The following is a 22,823-nucleotide window of genomic DNA, read 5'->3' as shown; positions in this document are numbered from 1 at the left end:
GTTTACATGACAGCGAGAAAGCAGGAGGGAAGCCTAGACTCTTGTTTAGTGCTATTTTTAACTGTTTTTGTTTCTTAAATAGCTTATTGTGTATCAAGGCATGTTTTATGTGATAACACTGAGGACTTTCACCGAGTCACGTTCTCTGTTCTTAAATTAGCATTTGAGCAAAAAATGTCAGTGTAGTAAATTTAAAAGAGGTCAGAAACATGATGACACTCATCAAAGCATTATGCGTGTCTATTAACATCGTATATTTCTCTGTGTTCAGTGACTTTTTTTTTTTAGGTAGAACAAATCTCATCCAACTTTGTGCACATTTTAAAAGGCATCAGTAAGCACGTATCATTATTAAAATTCACCACTGTGTAATTAGCCAGATTCCAATAGAGCTCTCCAGGAGAGGGAGGTATAATTAGGCTTTTCTTGACGGGTAGGTCTTAGAAACACCCTGAAGCAAGTTCATGTGAATTTATTTGATGCCCATCTCTTTTTAGAACTGGAGGGAAAAAACAGGGCTCCCTTCATTCAGAATCCTCACAATGGGTCTGTTGAAAACTAGCACTCTGCAGACCGACTGAGATCCCTTTTCTCTCTTTTTTAACCCCACTAAAGCTCTTAAAAAGATACTGGCCCATTGCACACGCAATTGATATTCCACCACTCGAACTTAATATCGTGAATGGAGGGCCAGGTTCTATGAATCAGGAGGACAATGCGCTTAGTTTAGCAGCAAACTGGCACTTTGTGTGCAGTGTCTATGCCCCAGAACAGGAAGTTTCTAATGTGAGCCTCTCAATTGTGTGCCTATAGAGTTCTAATGAGCTTCTGTATGCTGAGTGAATGGCTGCGGGCCATTCACCATGAGGGCCCAATGAGCCAGCTCACTGCACATGTTCACAATAGGATCCTGGGGGAATGGGAGTGGCTGTGTGGAGCAACTGCTCTGCATGGACAGTCTATAAAGGCTTCAACATACCTAAGACCACATTTTCATTAAGAGTACGGCACATTAAGCTGATTGCAATGAAAAGCTTTTGTTTTTATCTCCACTTTAAAGCTTTGCATGTACGACACATGAGTCTCTATTATCAAAAGAGAGCGCTGAAAAAAAAGTAATGAGAATGAATAAAAGTATTAAATGAAATAAAGTGCCACTATGGTGTCTTATTGTGTACCTTTCACAAAACAACGTCATGCCTGTCGGATCATATTTGTGGAGCTGTGCGGCACTTAGGCATGAGAAAAACACATAATTTTCAGAATAAAAGGCTGTCAAAGCTGTGATCGAACTTTTCTGAGTTTTCAACGTGTACATATTGCTAATAAAAGGGCAACAATGCAGCCCCATTAATATAGATTTAAAATGATTTTTTCCCTTTACCATCTGAGGTTAGATACGAAATATCTATATATAATTTAATGTAAGTGATTTTGACTCATAGAATCTGTAATATTCAAATATAGTGTGCAAAAATGTTTTATTAAGCAGTCAGTTTCTACAGAAAATAATAGGGCCCTTAATACAGGGTGACTCTGCTCACAGAGATCTGGTAGTACATAGTTTGTCTTGCTCATTTATGTCATTTATCTTGATTTATGTCTCATCCCTGAACTCACTGCACTCATAAGCCACTTAAATCCTGCTAGTACCAGGTTTGGCTAACTGCCTTAATTATTTGTGGCATGGATTCAAACCGGTGCTGCAAACATTCCTTAGAGCTTTTGGTCTATATTCGCATGCTAGCATCACACAATCGTTCCATCAGCTGCACATAAATGATGCAGATCCTGTTTTTACCACATCCCAAAGGTGCTCTATTAGATTGAGATCTGGTGACTGCGGAAGTGAGCAAAGTGAACTCACCGTCATGTTCAAGAAATCAGTCTGGGCTCATTTGAGCTTTGTGACTTCCCTCTGAGGACAGAAACACAGCGGTTAGATTGTGATGGCTAGATCGTCAACCATACTCAAGTAGGCTGTTGGTTTAAATAATGCTCTGTTGTAATTAGTCTAAGTAGTTGTGTGCTAAGAAAATATCGTCCACACCATGACATCACAAGTCAGGATACAAGTCGCCATGTGACTGGTTAATTAGGTATTAACGAGCAACAGTTATACCAAGTAAGTGGCCCGCGAGTGTATGTTGCCCATTTTTCGGGTAGTTGAGCATTTACCCTTTGGCATGGTCCAAGAGTGACACTGTCTGTTTGGCCTCAGTACTGCTCCACTGTGATCGAGTGCCTGCAATGCTCTGTCATGTACCCACGATGGCGCTGAGAGAACGGGGACCATCAATATTTTAACAGCGTGATTCCCAAAACTCTGTCTGGTTTTTGCATCAGCATCAAATATTTAAAAATGCAGCTTTGCAACAAATAGCAGATGACTTCCATCAGTCCACCGCAGCTTAATTTAAATATTTTTCCATTTATATTAAAAATAATATTCATAATAATTTAAAAATAAACACGTCAAAGCAAAGGTATTAGAATACATTACTGGGCAGGATGATGCAATAAAACGTTACAGGTTTAATAGAATATAATTCAAATTAGAAACTCAGAAAAGGACATTATAACATAGAAATATGAACCAAATGAATCCCAGGAGACCCCTGTGGGAACAATATGCAGAGGTTTTTTTTCTTTCTTTTTTCCCAGCAGTTCATTCGTATTCCGTCACTGCTACTTTAAGTGATTTTAATTTTGTAGATCTTGCATCAGTATGTCTATATGGTATATTTATTTCCTAAGCGAACAAGCCCCTGAGAGCTTTGCAATGCATCATCCATCTAGTTTTCATTATTTATTTATTTAATTTTTTTTTTTTTTTAGATAAATGAAAGTACCGCTGTTCTTCTGCCTTTGCCTTGAGAGATTTGACGTGCGAGCGCAGGTGTGTGTTGGCAGTGCGCGTGCTTATTACTTTTGATTCTTTGCTGGGCGCATGCTTTAATGACTCTTATTTTCCTGATGGCACTTTAGGAAATGACAAGTTGTGGGCAATACAAAGTAATTACATTTCCTGTGTCTGGACCCAGAAGAAATGGAATTATTAATAATGAATAGTGGGTTGGTCGCCCTCTCAGACAACAGATGTGACACTGCATGAAGAGCTATTGCTTGTCTTTGTTTTGGTCACAATAGCCACCCATTAGCTGCATGCTGTAGATGCGCTCTCAGTTGGTACAGATAATAGCCTGTTTGTCAAAAAACATCTGTTTTGCATGAATTATAATTAAAACAAAACATGTTATTGGCATTGACGAAGGCTATATTGAAGGAGAGGCACATTTAAATGGCAAAATGTGCTGGTGTTAATCTGAGGTCCTTGGGATGGATCTGAGCACCACAGCGGCCCACGAATCATATCTGCTGATGCCCACTTGTCAGCTCGACTTCAGAAACCAGCATAGCCAGCAAAAGATTTTTCTTGTCATCCAGGGATTGGCCTGAGTTTGTTAAGGACTTATGATCGATTGCCTCTGAGAAGGCCTATTGGAAAAGTCTTCAATTTATGTCCCTCTGGCAGAAAATTGATCAGGATTTAATGAAAATGTAATAATTTCAAAATCAACATCACTGGCATAACATGGATGCTGATTAAACAGTTAGGTTTCAGAATGGTAGTATGTGCCATGATAAAGAAGATGCGAGATAAATAAATAAATTTTCAACCCACAGAGCGCCTTTGCTTCAGTTGGCACACAGTCAGCCAAGGACTCAATTTTAATTTGCTTTCTTGGCACCTGCTGAAAAGCCAGACGTCACCTTTACAGAAGGATTGAGAACGTGTGCTTGCAGCAGGTCACAACTCTAATCAAAAAGCAGTTTTAACATATATGATAATCCAGTAAAATGTTGTGCTTTTGTGACAGGTGGCTTTTTCTCCATTGACTTCTTCACAAGGACAGGGAAGGCAGATGGTTTGGAAGAGACGTAAAGGAGGTTATCAACATCAACTGAAAAGAAAACCCAAACATTGCTAAAAAGGAAAGGAAAAGAGGGCGAGCCTTGACAATGCCTGAAGGATTGTTTATCATGGTAGGTTCCTACCATTTACCACTATAATCGCTGGGACTTTTAACTTCCAAAGTTGGTACACAACCTTGACAACTTCAATGAACAGGCATAACTCATGAAATAGCTTTTTGTGCTTGCTGGCCTTCCACCTTTCAATAGTAGTTAGGCCTTTTGTGGTGCAATGTACTTAAGATGGAAAATAAAAACAATTACGTACCTTTGTCTCAGTAAATTGAAAAGCAATACACTTATACTAGCAATGCTTATCTCATTTATTGTTTCCCTTTTTCCCTTTTAGACTTTTTAGATATCCCATGACTTAGTTTATACATAAAAACTGAAATATATTGCTCGGTTAGCTAGTAATTATCCAATTATGAATGATAGAGAGCAAGTGCATTTTCTCATTTGATTGGGCCGACTTTGCAGCAGTAACTCATTAAAATTTAGTTTCAAACATGCGTATCTATTTATACTAGACCTATTACGGTCTTTGCAACTCTATATTTTCATTCTTGGACTCTAAAGTTGTTTTGTTTGACTCATAGTTCAAAATAATCTTTATTTATCTCATGTTGAGACTTGATGCAACCCCTCACTTCATCAGCTGTTTGAAACAAGCTGTGTCAGCCTCTCTACGGAAACACAAATGAAGAAGTAAAGTAAATAAAGTGTTTAGAGCAGCCTAAAGTCTAAGCTTTTGACTCACCTGAATTATTTGTTGATATGCTGACGTCTTCATTTGAAACTTTGATTACGTTTAACATGAGTATCCAAGCACGTCACACCAAGTAGACTTCCAAATGGACAAATCCGAATAATAATTAAGTATGTAAATTGTACGTCAGTAGCATATGGAGCTTATCTGCCACATATGCAGGTGCAAGACACCTTAAGGCTTTAAACACAAACAGTGCCACTGCATGGTGGATTCTGTAATACACAGTGAGCCATGTAAGGCTGCCAACACTGGAGTAATGTGATCACTCTCTCTCTCTTTCTCGTTGTCCCACTCTATAATCTGGCTGCAGTTTTTCGGACTAATTGTAAGTGGGCGAAAGATGATGGACTAACTACAGCATGCAGTGCTCTAAGTAGTCCAGTTTTAACATAACAAAGTCAAGGAGTTTTTAGTCCGGAGATGGAAGAAACTGCTTCGAGACCACAGAATTCATTTGACTGTCAAATTTGAAATTTGAGTCAAAGATCAAGGTTGCTACCCAGTGTTTTAATAAGATGAGCCAAAACCCCAGGATTATCCCGTAATAATAACAATATAATAACACACGCGCACACAAAGCCTGTTTTTATTTATTTATTTATTTATTTTGCTTTATATAGAATAAAACTGAATAATTCGATTTTTGTCTTGGTCGTCGTTACTTCTTGCTTTCTTAAACATTTAAACATTGACCCTAACTCTGAATTTCATGTAAGCTAAGGGACTGACAAAAATTCCTTTTTTTCTTTTCTTTTCTTTTTTTTTAAGAGAGAGATTACAGTAGACATGGGCCAGGATGAGGCGTGGTTGCAATCGAGATGCATGTAATGGATATAAAAGCTTTTCCCATCTCAGGCCACCAGGGGGCTTTATTGCCCCTCTTTTCCCCCTGTCTCTCGCTCCTTGACAGGATTCTCCTCTCCCTTCCTCTCTCTGTCTGCACTCCTTCAGCGCACACAGCTCGTTCGCACTGCTGTAGGAGCGTCTGTTGAGCTGCCGAGGCAGAGAAGCTCGCTTTGTCCGTCCTCTGTCAGCCACCTGTGCCGCGGATGATGCGGATGGAGCAGACCCTGTGTTACATGGAATAATTTCAGCATCATTGCTGTGTTTTTTCCTCCCCCTCTTTCGGATTTGCTTCTCTCTCCCCCCTTTTTTTAAAAAAAAATTTCGCATCGCCGGGCATCTAAAGTTGTGATGATGCCTCCGCTCAGCATTTGGGATTGGTAACAGCCTCCCGTGCGAGGGTGACACATCATTCGCATGTGATTGAAGAACGCTGTCTCTCGGAAGTGGACAAAACATGGACTAATTTTGCTTTTGTTTTTTTATACATTCACCATGAGATTATTACAGCTGTTTCTGATTTCCGGTGTATTTTTCGTCTCCTCAGGTAGGACAAAAGGCTGTCACTGATTTTTAAATGAACCGTTATGTCGCAACATTTTGCTTTTTAACATGAGATCAGCTTCATTAAATGATGTGCTGTTTTGCTTAACTTGTGACCAAACCTTCTCAGAAATAATCAGCTCTTAATCTTAACCTGACCTGACACATCTCCCCCTGAAACAAACATGATATTTTTTCTAGCATCACAAGACTCTTTTTTTTAAATAACAGTGGTTTAAATAAAATAAAATAAAATGTTTTCTGTTTGTAAATTAGTTATAGGTTTTGGGGTTGACCCTGCCCTGCGCATCAGCGTATTTGATGAACTAACGCTTGGAGAAGGCTTTGATGGAGTTACTCAGGTCCAGGGCTTCCACAGCGAGTCTAGAGCTTTCCACTTCCAAGGTACCATAACACACATTCACTCTGTCTCTGTCTGAAGTTAAAATGTAAACCAGATGAGATGATGTCCATGCAAAGAACATGTTTTCCTATGATAACTACTCATTTCATTTTGTTTATTTCCTTTGTATGTTTTGTTTACACAACTAGAAAGGCCAACATGATGCAGCCCAGTAATCCACAGATCCTTAGCTGAGATGCCCGTAGATGTCTGATGTTAGATCATCGAATAATGCTGTGCACCAGATTCCTTTATATGATTCTTGTGTTTGTCTGTTCCTGTGTAACAGACTGTAAACTGCAACATACAGTGCATTATCAGTTTTTCCTCTCTATTTGGATTTAGCTGGGGGGGGGTGGCCTCAGACTACCACCTGCCTGAACAATAGGCATGTTCGGTTTTCATGAAAAAGTGTTGTGTTGAGGGCAGGCGGAGGGGGAGAGATGGGAGGATCATACAAAGAATCATAGAATGACTGAGCTTAATCAGATTAGGCCGAGACAAAAATCCCACAGTCACAGCTGATATATGAAGTGAGTCTGGAGAGTGAATGGGCCCCCTGCAAGAATTCACCCATTTGGTGATCTTCTGGAGTGTGTGAGTTTGAACAGTTTGCGTCGCTAAAAATGTGAATGGGCCGCAGAGTGATCATGTTGTCAGCTGCAAGGCAGTGCGTGTAGACTTTCGTGCCATTTAGTAAACTGTAGCATGCAAAACAGAGTTGTCAAAGATGAGGTCGTGCTTGACTTTTTTTAATGCTTTTTCACTTTTTTTAAAAATTTCTGTCAGTGTTACGTCTTTGTTACTTGTCAGACACTCATTACAATCCAAATGAAACTGTTAACAGCTCCATCACAGGGATGGAGATGTCTATCATAACCCAGGCAAAAGTAGCAAAAGAGGAAATTGCTTTTTGCTCCCAGATCAGTGGCAAAACAAAAGATATGGCGATGTAACACATCTCCACAAGAAGGTTCTCATCACGGATCACGTAATGTACCAAAGTGACAGCATTGTTTTGGGACAGAGAAACACCACAATCATTTGTTGACCCCCCCCCCCCTCGCTGATATCTTCTAATCTCCCTGCACAACCGCTGAGACAGCGGCACTTCTGCATGGAGCAGCAACTCCAGTATCTTTGTGAAGGCAGGCCATTTGATGTCCTCTGTGTAGACAACACTCAGAAGTGCTCTACACAGGCGGGTAGCAAAGGGAGAGTTAGAGAGAGAGAAACAAAGACAGTTAGTGAAAGAAGCTACCTGCAGGTTTCTTTCCACAAAATAAAAGGAGAAAAAGAACAACTATTCTGTGACTGGTACCCCTTTGTCATTGCGCTATCTTATTTTCCTACGATACCTTTTGCTAAGTACATACAGTTATCCAGGCGGAGACAGCAGTGTGTTATTTATGGTAGCTTGCCTCCATCCTTCATTTGGGATGTCTATGTTAAGTCGATGATGTTGGGTGAGGGGGAGGCAGAGCTGCAACGGCAGAACGGACCTGGGCATCTGCTTGTTTGCAATCAGGAACAGAAAGGAGGAGGCACGTTCTGTAAAAGAGAAAATGAGTGCGGGAGCTCGAGAGAAAGAAGCTGGGATGGGAGGGAGAAAGAGAGAGAGGGAGAGATAGAAATGCAGAGCAGAGCTGTCTGCCAGCTGTTTGATAGACTGTGCTGATTCCACATGTATGGAGGCTTGGCTGGCTGGGACCAGCAGACAGGCCCACAGTGACATTCCGACGCTCATTAGATAGCAGGCAGAACATATCCATGGCTGTCCCCTCCGCTGCTTGCCTGCCTGCCCAAAGGGAAGGCTGTTATCTCTGGGTGCTGGATGGAAGTGGGAGGGAGGGGGTGTAGCTGCTGAGAGCTAAGAGAGAAGTGGAAGAGTGTAATTCACAGTATAGAAATAGGTGTATGTCCACGTGCAGATAAGCGGCTGTTGTGTTGTGTGCTGTTAGTTTGCTGTATGCTGTTTCTATGCATCTCTGTCTGCTGAATGTGTTTGTTTTGAAAAAAAGGAAATAGGAAAGGAATGAGCAGTGGGGAGATTTCTGTTCAGCGAACCCCTGCTGATGCTTTTGAAGGTAGCTGTCAGAGCTACATTGCATGACATTAGGAGAGGTGGACCTCAGGGACGGGCATAATAAAGGCGGAAAAAAAGGCCCCCTCCCTGCCCCAGGCTACGCTCCTCTCGTGCCAAGGTGATACTCAGGCTCGCCACAAAACCATCACATCATTAGCACTTCCCCCACAGTTTTTAATATCTAGACATCCGTATATCTATTGGTATACACGAGCAGGGAGGGGGGACCACACCCAGAAGCACTCCCTTCCCCCAACACACATACACCCACGCTCTCTCCCTCTATGGCTACAAGTGTATGGACCGAACTCATTCAAAGTGCAAACAACACAGTTGCTAGAAGCATTGTTTCAGCTGCAGCACAAGGCTCCCTTGTAATTGTGTTGGTCTGTGTTTATATGAATCCTGCCTGTCTCAGAAGCATGTTTCTGCTCCGGCTGTTTAAACACTGCCAGAGAGGTGTTTCTTTGTATGTTGTGGTGACGACGCCCCTGGCTCCTGTGACACTAAAGTGTAACAGGATGGAAGAGGCTCGTTTGTAATGCCTTGTTAGTGCGCGCGCTTATTTGTACATCTGTATGAAGCAGGGAGGAAATGTCGGTTTGTTGTCTGGCATTTCTGTGTACGTCACAGATGTGTTTCCAGTGCAGAGGCTACACTTACCAGCTGTTAGTAACTATGATGCAGTGGAGTATTGTGCTATAGAAAGATGTAGAGGTTCAGAGGGCAATTCAGTCCTTCAGCGGCAGAGCTCTGGAGAAAGCTTGCGTACAGGAAAGCTGCACTCTGCTGAATCGTATTGAGCAGGATTCACCGGGTGCTGTTCTGCAAACCTCACACTTAGAGGAAGGACAATAAAGCAAAATGGGAAAGTGGCTTCAGGAAATAATAATGCAATTAACACTGGCAAAAAGTGGTTAGCGTAACACATCATGCTGAACTTCTGCGCGCTTCTTTTTTCTCACTGCAAGTGCTGTGTTTGCTGCTTCTCTTTTATTGAAGTTTCACGATGCAAATAGATTCAATTAAAAGGAAAAAACCTCCTGAAATAGACAAGAAAATGTTATTTAATGTAGGAAAATGTGCCAAAAGAATCCATAAATAATTAAATAGAAAAATGTGCTAATGGGGTAAAACTAGCATACCAATCTAGCTCTGCAGGAGTCCTTAAAATAACTAAGAATCAACACAACTAATTTGGCATACAAAATCTACAAAACAGAATGAAATTTGAGGTTTTTAGACCTTAATATGGAGAAAGATCCATTAAAAAACACTATTATTGGTGTATTGTTAAACTCTCAGTGCTTGCAGAAGCTTTCAGTTAAAATGAATATTCTACAAATCTTTCCTAAGATAATAGAATGGCTGACATCACTCAGATTTCCTTTGTCACACTGTCCATGACAGCTGCATTCACTTTCACTGAGATTGAAGCTTTTTACTCTCATATCAATACAAATATGCAGAGTTCAGCTAGATGCTTAAAACCATTTTACCTTCAATAAAACCATCTAGTTAATAACAGAAAATATGAATCCAAACAAAAACATAATCACTAAGCTCTGAGAAACCTTGGGTAAAGTTCCTCAGCCTGTTTTCACACTCTGATGCTGAATAGTTAAAAAGGTTCACTTTCTTTTTTGCTAAACGCATCACTGACACGTGTGTAAATTAAAATCAGTTACATGTTAATTTGTTGATCGTATGGACTTCAAAAAAAATCTATATCCAAAGTAATAGAGGAACAGAATCCACATTCCTCGGTGCTCCGTGTGAAAATGCTCTCCAAAGTGAATCTGAAGCTAACATGAAGCTCTTACAGCCTCAGACAAGTCAGTTGGGTTTTCCTGAAGTCAAAGAGTCCTTATTATGAAATTCCTTCTTTGTGGATTCACAGAGTGTTTCCTTGATGAGCCAATGTAGAGGGATGGGAAAAGAAAGTGATAATTTGGTACTAAAAGAGATTGAGTGTGGAAAATCCCTAGCTGACTGTCTCACACTGCCGTAGCCTCACATTAAGCTGAAGTTCTGCGTTTCTGTGTGGAACAAAGATTAGCGATTTTATCCTCATCACTCATATTCTAACAGCATGCAGAAGGCATCGCTTTGTGGCAATATGGGCTGGATTACAGCGACTAGTAATACAGGTTTATTGCATATTGCATACGTGCTGTAAGTGTCCAAGTGGTGTGTATTTTATCTTCAGCGTGCGTGCGTGAAGCTCTGAGGAGATGTAGCCTCTAATTTGTTGTGATCTGGTACAATTGTCAGTGCAGATACTACACTTTAAGGGTGCAAACTGTGCATGCAACTGCCAAATGGACTCTAAGGTAATATAGTGTAATCCCAGCCTTAACATATGAATACAGGCATGATTGTATTCAGGTAGGATGAATACAAACCTAACAAGAAGACTATAATATGTACAGAAACTCAAGAAACTCATTCTTTCAAGAATTTTCCAGGACCAAGAGTAATTTTTCTTGAAAGTGTAAGGTAACAAAGGTCTGCTTTATTCTGCCTGAAGCCAATTTTCCCAGAAAAACATTTTGAAAAATTGTGCAGTGTGGACAATTTTTTTTAGCAGGTTTCAGAATAAAAACATTTTTAAGACTCAGGGGCTAATGTTAGACATTAGATGTTAACATAAATGTTAGATGTGCACTTTATTCTTTGCAATCTTTAACACCATAACATTTTGTTCTGCTTAAAAATGAACCAAACAGAATTGTCGGTGAAGCTGAAGCTAAAAGCAAAATTTACCTGAGGTCAGAGCTTGCTTGATCCATTCCACCTGCATTTTATATTCATATAAAATAATCCCATTTCCTTCGATATACAGCAGTCGTTGTGTCTTGTGCTGTATTTCAAAGAAAAGTTGTCCAATCTTTCCTGATGACTGACATTATCCACAACTCCCTGTGGTCAGTCATTTTTGCTTGCTGCCTTCTGAGGCAAACCTGATCCTCTGTTCCACACAGGAGCTCCAGTGACCATGGAGGGGGAGATATTTCTATCCCCCCAGGGTTGTTATACAGTTGGGTGGCTGGAAGGCTGTCATTAGCTGTGTGTATGTGTGAATGTCAGACAGGCGGTCACCGAGGAGGCGATCTGAGAATTGGGAAAAAATTGCTGGCCAAGGCACTCCTGGAGGTGCCCTTGGCTCAGTTTAGTATTTGTTCCAGGAGAGTGGAGACACAGCAGGGGGGGAGATGGTCCGCCGAATGCAGATCGCCTGAGTGTGGCGGAATATCTAGGAGCTGTAACGACCTTTAGGGGGCTGGTCTTTGTATATGTGTCTAGTGTATGTAAGAGGTACCTTACCGCACACCTCTGCATCCGTTTCTCTCTCTGTACTGACGCAGTGTTTGTTTAGAGTTGTGCAGGCTAGGCAAAATGTTGGCATTACAGTGTCTGCGTATGTGTTGCTGTCCACACCTGTTCGTCTACGTGCATGCGTTCACAGGCGATTGTGTGTGTACATTGATAGTAATGAAGGGTTTTGAGTTTGCTTCTGGCGGAGAGTTTATCATTATTCTAATCCTCCAAGAGAGATATTCTCTTGCCTGTCCCTCCCACGCACATCCCTCTACACTCAGGCCAGCAGATAAAATGTCTTGTGTAAAAGTGTGCTGTCATTTTTTTTTTTCAAACACAAAACATTGTGTAATATGACAAGTTTACATGGTTTATGGCAGCGTTGGGTCTTCCCTCCTCTGATTGCATCAATGCGTTATTTGGACCCCTCTTGGCTTTATACATTCTCTGCAGCTCATGGCTCAGTCCCTCTTAACTGATAGGAACATCGCTTATTTGGAAACTGTTGTTGAAGAGTTGTTGCAAAAGATGTAGGAGGTGTTATTTTGTTCTGGCAATCCACTAGAGACCGGAGAACGAAACTCTTCATTATTCGCATAAAAACGAGGCTGTAATTTTCATACTTAATATCAGCGATGCTGCTTTTAGTAGCAATTTCACTCCGAGAAATTTATAAATCGCTAACCAATGCCTTTTGCGTGGTGGGAAGACAGAAACTCGGCGTCTGTTCACTAGAAAAACTCCCATTCTGTGAGCGCAGGTCGACATGAAAGCAGTGTGTGAGAAAAGGATTGTGGCAAAGCTGGGCGTATCTGGCCTCTCACGCTGTGCTGTGGGGGCACCTGTTCGAAATGCTAAATGTGTTAGCTGATGATTGGTGCGGTTCTGCCAATATTTTTCTATGAGAATAGAGTGCGTGGGTGTGGGTGGGGGTGGATGGGTGAATGGGAGTGCTCGGCTTGTGTACCATGGGTCAGACAAAATAAGACCGTTAGACAGTTAAAGATTAGACGTGAAGCTGAGGGATGGAAATCGTGGCCTGAGTATAACTAATAAAGCAGAATGTACCCAAGAGATAAGATTAGGCTGTAGCCCTAAGCTGCGCTTCCGAGGGATGCTATTGAGCCTGAGGCTTTTGGAGATCTTTAGTCAGCTGATAAAACTCTGTGTGTCTGAAAAGCAGCTTCTTCACTATCAGCTGCTCCTTATAGCCTGTAAACATCGACAACAGATGACGTGAGATGTGTTATTGCACCGAAAATACGCTGATTAGAATTTTATGCACCGTGTCATCATTTTCAAGCCATTTTGTGTCAGTAACTCACATCAGAGTGGTCATTAGGAGCAGGTGGCTGTCCCATCCAGGCACTTGCCAATATATAATTGACCAAAGGCCCCCCTCAGCAGGGCCTTATTGATTTGGCACACGGGAAAGTTGTCCTACTCATCGCAGCACAAACTCATCTACTCGTTTTTCACGTATATGTTTAAAGGAATGCAGAGATGCTCCTAATACATATGCTAACTTAATCTTTGCCGGATTGAATTCATTCAGTGTAGACAGATCTTTTCGCTCCATGCCAATGCAGCCTCTACTTGGCAAGCCCTTAAAGACCCATATAAAGATGCACCTTCTCTTAAAGTAATAAGATGGGTGATGAGAGTTGTCCACATACAGCCAATGGCTCATAGCTGCCAAGTTGTAGAGCAGACAAGTAGTAGAGGTTCCTTGATCCTTACCATCCCCCCTGCCTCATCAACCCTGGGCCCCGCCCTGACAAATGCTCCTGCTGTGCTTATTTTGCTCATGATTGAGATGTCATTTTTACTTTCTGTTCAACTCATGGCATGGCAGTAGATTGACCCGTGCGGTTAGACGTCTCCAAAAACAGTTTATTTACAGCACTAGTGCACGATATATACAGTGAAGGGAAATCCAAACTCCAGGGAATCACGGGGAAGCTCTCTCACACTCGCTCACGTCTTCTTGTCCAAACTTACACACGTTCACACGGCAGGGAGGTCACAGGTCCGGGGAGGAAAGTCTCTGTAGCAGAAGAAAGGGAAGTCACTCACAAATCACAACACACAGGTTCACAGGAGCTGGGAGAATCACTAACGTCTGTAGTACAATCATCCAGCAACGAGAGGATCTGTGTTCCAGCCTCAAATAGTGCTCCTAGGTGATGACAGCTGATTGTTGTCAGGTGTGTGGGCCAAGGGCGGGATCCCACAGTGAGCTCCGCCCAGGCAGAGAGGGAGAGAGAGAGAGAGAGAAAACCAAACAACACATGTAGCCGGGCAGGCAAGGAGACCATGACAATAAATATATGACTCTTCTTAATAAAAGCAATTAAATCTGACTACAGATTAAATTACCATTTAATAATTTGATGAAAACAAACTCATTCTGAGATTATTGTCAGCAGTGCCATTTGGAATTGGTTACTAAGTAGGATCTGTTGATAGCAGCAGATTATTGCTCAGCAGAACTCCTGTTGCAGTCATTGGGCCATCTGTCCCACCCCAGCCAATGTCACTGGGATGATACTCCACTGGTAATGCAAAATGCATGAATCCCTGCCCTGTGCATTTCCTTTGGTGAGAGACAAATCTAGTGTACGCTTTTGTTTAAAGAGAAATGACTCAAAATATGCACCTAATGGGCTTAAAAGCCTGCATCAGAAGAAAAAAAAAGCTAATGCTTGCACTATAAGTGTACACTGCAAGTACCACAACTGAATCGAAACAGGCCTTTTTTTTTAAAGCATGCTGTCATTGTGTCTAATGTAAGTGATGAGTATGCGTATTCAGTCTTCATCACAGCGTTGCTTGAAGTTTCACATTGCATTGTGTTAATTGGCTACTCCCACCAGCTGGAAGTAATGCTAATACACTGAGGAAAAGTCACCATGCTAGCTTCCTGGAGCGCTTAAGTGTGCCAGGGCATCGTGCATGCATCCCGTAGCTGGAAGTGAGCTCTTTGATGTGATTGCTTCTGAGAAACGTCATCTTTTATTGATGCTTCCATTAAAGTAACATAGACGTCTGTGTAGACTTGGTGGGGAGGGAAAGGGGGCACGCTGATGGAACAGGAGTTTACCAGCTAACTACACACAGAAAATACCCTCCCATCCACACCAGCACCCGTATTACTTATTTTTCCTCTAGTCCTCAGCTTAATACGGCTATTCCAATACTACACCTAGGAGTAAGTAACTTGACCTGAATTTTAAGTTAGCCTGCACCAGTGAGAGAAATCATTATCCCCTTTGGCAAATGATGACAGATGATGAATAATGTTGATATTTTTTAGCAAGAGCACTTGTTATTTTCTAAGATATATTAGCAGCAGTTAAGTTATAGTAAACATTAGGGTTGAGCAGTTTTCTCCATAGTCTAATTATCTTATGCCAATAACCAATACCATAGCTGCCATGCAGCCATTAAGATTGAGGTATCTGCTGTACATTGTGCATAGTATGTGGTCCAGACATACAGCTGCACTGTAACTGCTGGCCAGAGAGACAAAGACAGAGAAGAGGTTATGCCCCATTTCCAGCATAAAGAGAAAGAACCAGCTGGAGAGAGACGGTCACACACAGCCATAAATGATTTACACTTAAAAGTTTGCTTTAGGATTATAGTTCTTTTTATCATAGCTCTGCTAACTTGATCAGTCTGTTTGATGCATAAAGGTGGCTCACCTATCTCTTCCTGCTCTGGCTGTGCTCACCTCACACACAGCAGGGTCTTTTACCAGAAACTCACACAACACCTGGTGACATAAATAAGGTTAAAGACATGAGATAAACTAGCATCTCTGCAAACACACGGCTACATTAAGCTCCAATTTTAGAAATAGAAATGTTCCTCTTCTGTTTTCGCTTATTTTGAGATGAGAGTGGTTCACAACGGTAATTTGAAAGAGAGCAAATGTGGGAACGTGAACTTGTGTGTTCACACAGGAAAACAAGTCAAAAGGAAAAAAAAAGAACACCTTGATTGGCAAGCTGTTGTCACGCACTCTGACTGTTGTTTATCATCATCCACTGATACAGCCTTAGTGTTGTAGGTGGGTGTAAAGGCCAGAACAACAAGGGCCAAATCATTATGGTAGATGACTAGGTTAGAGCAACTCCAAAATGACAGGGCTTGTGGCAAGCTTTTGACCAGAAGCGGTGAATAGCTGTCGAAGACAGTTTAAAAAATGGATGTAGCTACCGTGACATTACCCACTGTTTTCTGAAGTCCCATTTTGAAGACTTGATGAGATGAGTGTTTCTGACAAAACACAGGATGTGCGGGATCAACTTTGATGTAATTCACAGCTCTTTGAAGATGCTGGAGCTAAAAACTGTTTGTATCAGATACCACAGAGCATTCTCAGGTCTCTTTGTGTTTATGTGGGTCAATTATCCTACAATACAAAGGACAAACAGCATATTAGACAGAGGTGGTCATCACTGTCCAGCTGGTACAGTATTTGGCAGCAAAGGGTTGTTGCCTATTATTTTTTGCAGGGGGACAACTTCAGAAGTTTTTCTTGAGGTGAGATTTACAGCAGCTGGCCTTTATTAGGAAGTCATGAGTTTACAATAAACTATATATATGAAAAATTCTTGGACCAAAAACAGTACTCAAGCCGTTTTCCAAATGAATGCAGTAAATGTCAAAGGTTTTATTTGGGAAAAAAAGTATTTGACTTGCAGCTTACTAAAGCTTTTAAGCTTGGCACTTTTTTGTTGTTCTTTAGCATTTTGCTCTCACTTTAAGAAATAAACTGTAATTTGTGCCAGTAAGTATGCTCTGAATGTTTAGTGCTGATTTTTATTTCATGAATTTAAATTTATCAGGCTTGTCTTATGTCACTACATGAAATATTTATAAAATCCCAGCAGAATGTTGTCTAGTTTTCCACAATACAGCAGATTCACTAGAGCACATTTTACTCATAACTTTCACATCAACTAATTTGTTATTCTTACTAAATTGTTAATATTATATATCAATAGTGGCAATAGAGTTAACAACAAAAGGAAAAGGAAAAGTTGTGTCGATTCACTGCTTCAACCAGAACTTCTGTTTTTCAAACATTGTTAAAGGAGCTGAAAAAGAATAGATAACTCATTTCATTTTTATTTATATAGCACCAAAGCACAACAGCGGTCATCTCAAGGCATTGTAATTTAAAGACGAAGATCAGATTACCCCATTACAAGCAAGCAACTCCCTTTTTAATGAGAAGATTCCTCATGTTTCTTCCATCTGTGGTGACTAGTTTGGGAGAGAAGGGAAGAGAGAGACATAACAGGAAACAAAGTATGGAAGAAAGCCAGTAATTAATAATAATTAATGATTAAATGCAACGTACGTAAGTAAGTAAGCACAAAGAGTGAAACGCAGTGAGTGAAAAAAGAAAAACTTATGGGAAACCCCATAAAGACTCAGGGTCTCGTGATCCAGCTCTAGCTAAAGACACATTGTTAGTTCTGGAGTTTATTTTCCCAGTGGTGATGTTTCGGTCAGATAAATAGACAGTCTTTCTGAGGACGTACTTATTGATGGTATTAATAATTTCTTCTAATCCCTGTCTTTAATCCAGGGTCCTCCAGGGAAGTAAAAGCTCCCGTGGAGGTCTCAGAGCAAATGGTCCAGAAGCTAAGAGGCAAGAATGAGTTTACTGTGTTGGTGACCCTCAAACAGGATCACCTGAACTCTGGGGTGATCCTTTCCATCCATCATTCTGAACACAGGTAAGATCACTTCTCGTTTCACCACGTGTGTAAAACGGCTTTTGTCGTACACAGGTAAAGTGGAGCATTAGCTCATTTTGGATATATTTGCAGATACATGAATGGAATATACTAAATAAAATACATTTTAAGAAAGTTCAGTGATGCATGTGTATCACTGGGAAACTAAAGTATAGCTCATTTAGTACAGTGAAGCCTGTCAGAATAAATCTCCCTGCCCAATGATTCCAGTTGTGCTCTAAATTTAGTAACTCTCTGTTCTGTCATATGAGCAGACTGGATATTTGTATTTGATAAGCATTTAGATGTTTTACACACTAGTCAAATAAACAAAGAAAATCACCCTGTATGCCAGAGTATTATTCACAGTCCATCAACGATGTAAGCGTCGAGTCTGTAATTGTGAATCGAAAACTGATGAGACACTATCTGCAGTTAGCATGCTAATGCTTTCCATTACTTTGTGGTAGCTGAGCCGTTGGATGATCAGAACAGCAATCTAAATTCCACATAATGCGTTGATTGAACAGTCTGTACATTAAAGTCGGTCCTGAGAAGAGAGCTCACAGGGATGTTAATGACTTTCTCCCACTGATGATTAGCCTCCCCAGCCATTCATATGCAACAAAGCAGCACTGCATGGTTTCATTTAAAACATGGCAGAAATAATTCAGCATCCAAAGTGTTAGCTAGTGCGTTTATGGAGTCAAGATGAATGTGCATGCATGGCTAGGGGAGAGTAAATCTATTAGATGTGGTTTGCAGATAAATCAATTCCATTGCTACACTGTCTATTTTTCTTTTGAATAATGTTTCTTGAAAATGACTCTTGTTCAAATAAGTCTGTCTTTAAAACGCTGAGGTGATGAGTGTGTATCGGCAGCTCTTTCCATTAGTGTCACTGTGCTGGGTGAATCTCGGCGGTGTGGAGAAGAGGATTCTCCTGGAATACTAATGCTCTAACGTAAAGAGTTGAATCGCTGCATGCGGGCCATTGCTGTGTGCTGCTGATGTTGCATTAGACAGCAATACAGCGCCCCTATGTTTAGCCTTTAATGTGATCAAATTCTTAATAGAGGAGTTCAGACAGTTTTGCATTTCTTTGTGCGACAAATACATTTTTTTTAAGCAACACGACTTTGTAACACTGTAAGACGCAGGAAGGTGTCACAGAACTTACCATGGTTTTTACTTAAGTTGCTGGAACTTTTGTGTTGCAGGTTCCTGGAGCTCGAGAGCAGCGGCCAACGGAGTGAAGTACGCCTTCATTATCGCACCAAAGGGCAGCAGGATCACACGGAGGTGTTCCCTTACAGCCTGGCTGACGACCAGTGGCACAAGGTCTCTGTCGCCGTCAGCGCATCTCACGTCATACTACACGTGGACTGTAACAGGTAAGATCCTGGATTGAGGGTCTTCGCTTTCAAAAGGAAAAATACAGATTTAAATGTCGCTTGTGTATCAGCTTCAAACTTTGCATGTACTAATCTCATGCAACATACCGCGCAAGGACCTTCATTATCTGAATGACCTGATCTGCCATAATATAATTAATTCACATAAAATCTGTTTTCTGAGTTTCTGCAATGAGTTGCATTTGTAAGCCTCCAACTCACACGGCAATAGATACTGCTATGTTAAATCATGTAAAAATTATTCCAATGACTCCAGGCTTAGAGAGATACCGATTTTAAATTTGGGGAAAAAAGAGATTTCTCATACTGAATTAGCATGTGGTGCTTTAATTTAAATAGGACTTTAAATTACTTTAAACTAAGTGATCAAATCTATTCTGGATCATCTTTCAGGGTTTTTTTGTCTGTGTCTTTGCATGGAAAAATACAATGTGTAATATCTCTCCAAAAGCAGAAACTCACTGAAAGACAATAGTGAAACCAAAACCTGTTAGGTAACAATACGGCGCTTTAAACTACGGTTTGTGTTTTTAGGCCATGACATGCTGCGTTGTGTATGGACCGTATTCACTTGCTGACTCTGGCATGCACGTATCGACATCGGCCATATGTCTCATGGGTCCGGCGCAGGTTGAACTCACCTTGAGGAAACCGGCGTTTTTACATGCCTCTGCTGCTCACTATGACATGGGAGTCACTGTTTGCGTGTGATGATCCTTCTTGGCACGATAAGAGAACAGACGGCAACGCCATGTGCATCCAAGAAAGCATGTGGCTATCTATACCCTGCATAGGGAAAGAGTTAACAGAAGGATTTAAAAGGGCAGGACCTGCAGTGTGGGTGGGGGGTGGGGGGGCATCTTTTCATCACATGAGCCAAACAGGTAGCATAACTGACTTTTTTGTGATTTTAGCCGTTGACCAATTTATGATCATGTTTTTTCAGGATCTATGAGCGGGTGGTGGAACCTCCCTACATGGACATACCCGAGGATACTTCCTTTTGGCTCGGACAAAGAAACGCTGCTCATGGCTTCTTCAAGGTTAATGCTGCAATAAAAACCTCTTTTCCAGAATATATGCATGCTGATGCCTCTCCTGATCTGTCATTACTAAGCCATAAATGATTCAGAATAGCACAAACAAGTAATTCATTTCAGCTGCGGCACCATCTTTTCACCCCGTACTCAGTCTTGGTTTATACTGTATCCTTTCCCTCTTTGTTTGGCTTGTTTGTTTTTATTTATTATAGCTGTTGGATTTAATTGCATGCATTTCTCAAGGCTTACCATTTTAATTTGAGGGCTGCTCTGCCTACCCTAGGAATTGACATTTTTTTGTCACTGTTTGTTCCCTGTGCCTTAGTCTGCAGCTAAGCCCAGTGCAATTATCTCAGCAACCCCCACCGTGCTTATTTGGGAGAAATCATTAAATAGCCTCTGGACTATGCTCATTAAGCTTAGTCTATAGTATTGTTTTTCAGACAGAGAGACTTATATCGCCTCTTTCAGACTAGGCCGCACTCCCGAATTTCCCACCTGGGGAGACTTGCTGGGGCAAAATGTCAGCTTACTAGCAATTTTAACTACTTTAATCAATCTGCTGGTGACTAGGTCTGTGTTTGATGGTGCGGTGATGGCTGTGTGTATGTGTACCTGTTAATGCTTTATACACTGTGTCCTGGCATTTGAATTTCCTCTGTGTTAATTGGTTGATGAAAGAAGCTCTGGAGGTCACCCACTAATCTTGTCACACAGCAGCATCTTTCCTCGCCACTCTGTGAATCCTTGATTAGTTGCTGGGAAGACATCTCCTTTTTTTCTTTTTCTTTCGTCTTTTTTAAACACTACTTCATTAGGACACATGCACGCCCACACACATGGAGAAATGGTCAATATCTGTATGTGTTAGCTAAAAATGAGAAAATCACAGCCTTAGCGGTAATAGTTAAGACTTTAGACAGAGCACATGCACTGTTGCTTCTTTACTCAAGAAGTTTGTTTGTTTGTTTTTTTACATTCAGACACTATACATAACTAAATGTCTTATCTAGTAACTGAAGTTATGAATTCTATCAAGTCAGAATTTTTCAGTAGTTCACTTTTTTCTTGGCCTGGTAGGGTATCTAATTTTTGCAGATCAAAAACTGGATTAATTTTTTCTATGTGTTAATATTAAGTATTTTCTCACTGCCCATTAAAAAAATCCCTCTTTACTTTCTAAAATATTGTTGGGCACATTTATTAAATAATAGCTCCCTTCTTTCACACAAACACAACAATATTTAACCACTAAAAACTTCCTATTCAGGGATGCAAGCAAATAACTGTAATTTGGCATCTTAGTTTAAACAAAACAATAATGTGCAAGTAATATGCAATACACATTATAACACAGTTTCTGTTTATAGTTTGTAGCAGTTGTATTTTGCAGAATTTATACTGTGCCGGTAAGTAAATAGTGTTATTTCAAATTTGATCGACACAGCTCCTATCTTCTGCCATTTCTGCACGTTACCGTGAAAAATCAGCAAATAATTTCCCCAGGATTTTAAATTTATGGTTGGTAAATTGAAGTGGCGAGACAATTTAAAAAAACAATTTCTCCTAAGTTGCACTGTTCCACTTCTGTAAAGGTAATAAATGCACTCATGGAGTGAAATGGACCTGGTTACTATGGCAACAGAGTGTCTGAACACAGGTATGTGTTTGGGATTCGGACGTAGGACAATTTGGACTTGTGAAATGATTGAATCTCTATCTCCTGTTTATGCTTATCAGAGGAGATTGGAAAAAAAAATCCACGTTCCAGCTAAATTGGCCACATAATTAACCTCCTGTAGGTTTGCAGATATGAGATGATTGATCAGAGCGACAGTCTGGGACGCATATTATCCAACAATCACTCAACAACCTGTCTGTCATACTTCACAGTGAAAAACACAATTCTACCTGTTTATTTTTGTGAGGATACATATGCTTGGGTCCCACATTATCTCAAATATTAATTACTTAGACAACTTAGAGAAATATTACCACCCTACCCACACTCCCAACTCTCAACTCTCATGTATTTACTACACCTGCTTGATGTTTCTTCTGTATTTTTCTTCTTTTTAGCACGAGGTGTTACTCCCTATGATCAAAAGGTTGTTATGTCTGTGTATGTAGGGAGTGATGCAGGACGTGGAGATCCTGGTGATGCCACAGGGTTACATCTCACAGTGTCCAGACCTTAACAGAAGTGAGTGCAGTAATCCCATTACTGTTGATTCTGAATAACACTCAAACTTAGTTTACACCGATTTTAACTTATTTACCTGCAACCCCACTTTTAGATTACAGTATAGATAAAACGTACATTTTGTATTTATTTGATATTATTATTTATTATTAGTAGTATTTTTAAATCCTGAGTAGCGCTAAGGAGTTTAACAGTTGTGGGGTGTTTTGCAGTTAGTCAATCAGCAAAAAGTGGGTTTTCTTGTGTGATCGTTACCCTCATTGTTGCCACGATTTTGATGATGGTTCTGTTTTATTCAGTTTTGCGAGGACAAAGAAACCAGCTGTTTATATCAGTGCAAAAAGCTGTGAAATTTTATCTGAGTAAATATGCTAGATGAAATAAACTGTATCAGGCATATTTCAGAAATCGGTTTCGCATTACTTTTAAGTGGCAATCTGTGAGACTATTTGATTTAGAAATGTTC

At 40.6% G+C, this 22,823-nt stretch overlaps 1 protein-coding gene across 1 annotated transcript in view; it reads left to right on the top strand.

Moving 5' to 3' along the window:
- Positions 1 to 5,678: 5,678 nt before the first annotated feature.
- Positions 5,679 to 22,823, top strand: part of nell2a (neural EGFL like 2a) — an 85,346-nt gene continuing 68,201 nt past the window's right edge. The window contains exons 1-6 of the mRNA XM_040026150.1: positions 5,679 to 6,137; positions 6,410 to 6,538; positions 17,549 to 17,699; positions 18,920 to 19,093; positions 20,061 to 20,157; positions 22,285 to 22,357. Coding sequence (XP_039882084.1) covers positions 6,086 to 6,137; positions 6,410 to 6,538; positions 17,549 to 17,699; positions 18,920 to 19,093; positions 20,061 to 20,157; positions 22,285 to 22,357 — 676 coding nt within the window. The 5' untranslated portion in view covers positions 5,679 to 6,085. The remainder of the gene's footprint in view (positions 6,138 to 6,409; positions 6,539 to 17,548; positions 17,700 to 18,919; positions 19,094 to 20,060; positions 20,158 to 22,284; positions 22,358 to 22,823) is intronic.

This window comes from Simochromis diagramma, unplaced genomic scaffold (assembly GCF_900408965.1).
Source record: "Simochromis diagramma unplaced genomic scaffold, fSimDia1.1 OVJJ01000293.1, whole genome shotgun sequence".
NCBI lineage: Eukaryota > Metazoa > Chordata > Actinopteri > Cichliformes > Cichlidae > Simochromis > Simochromis diagramma.
The sequence above is the reverse complement of the archived record's forward strand: the minus strand, read 5'-3'. Positions and strand labels throughout refer to the sequence as shown.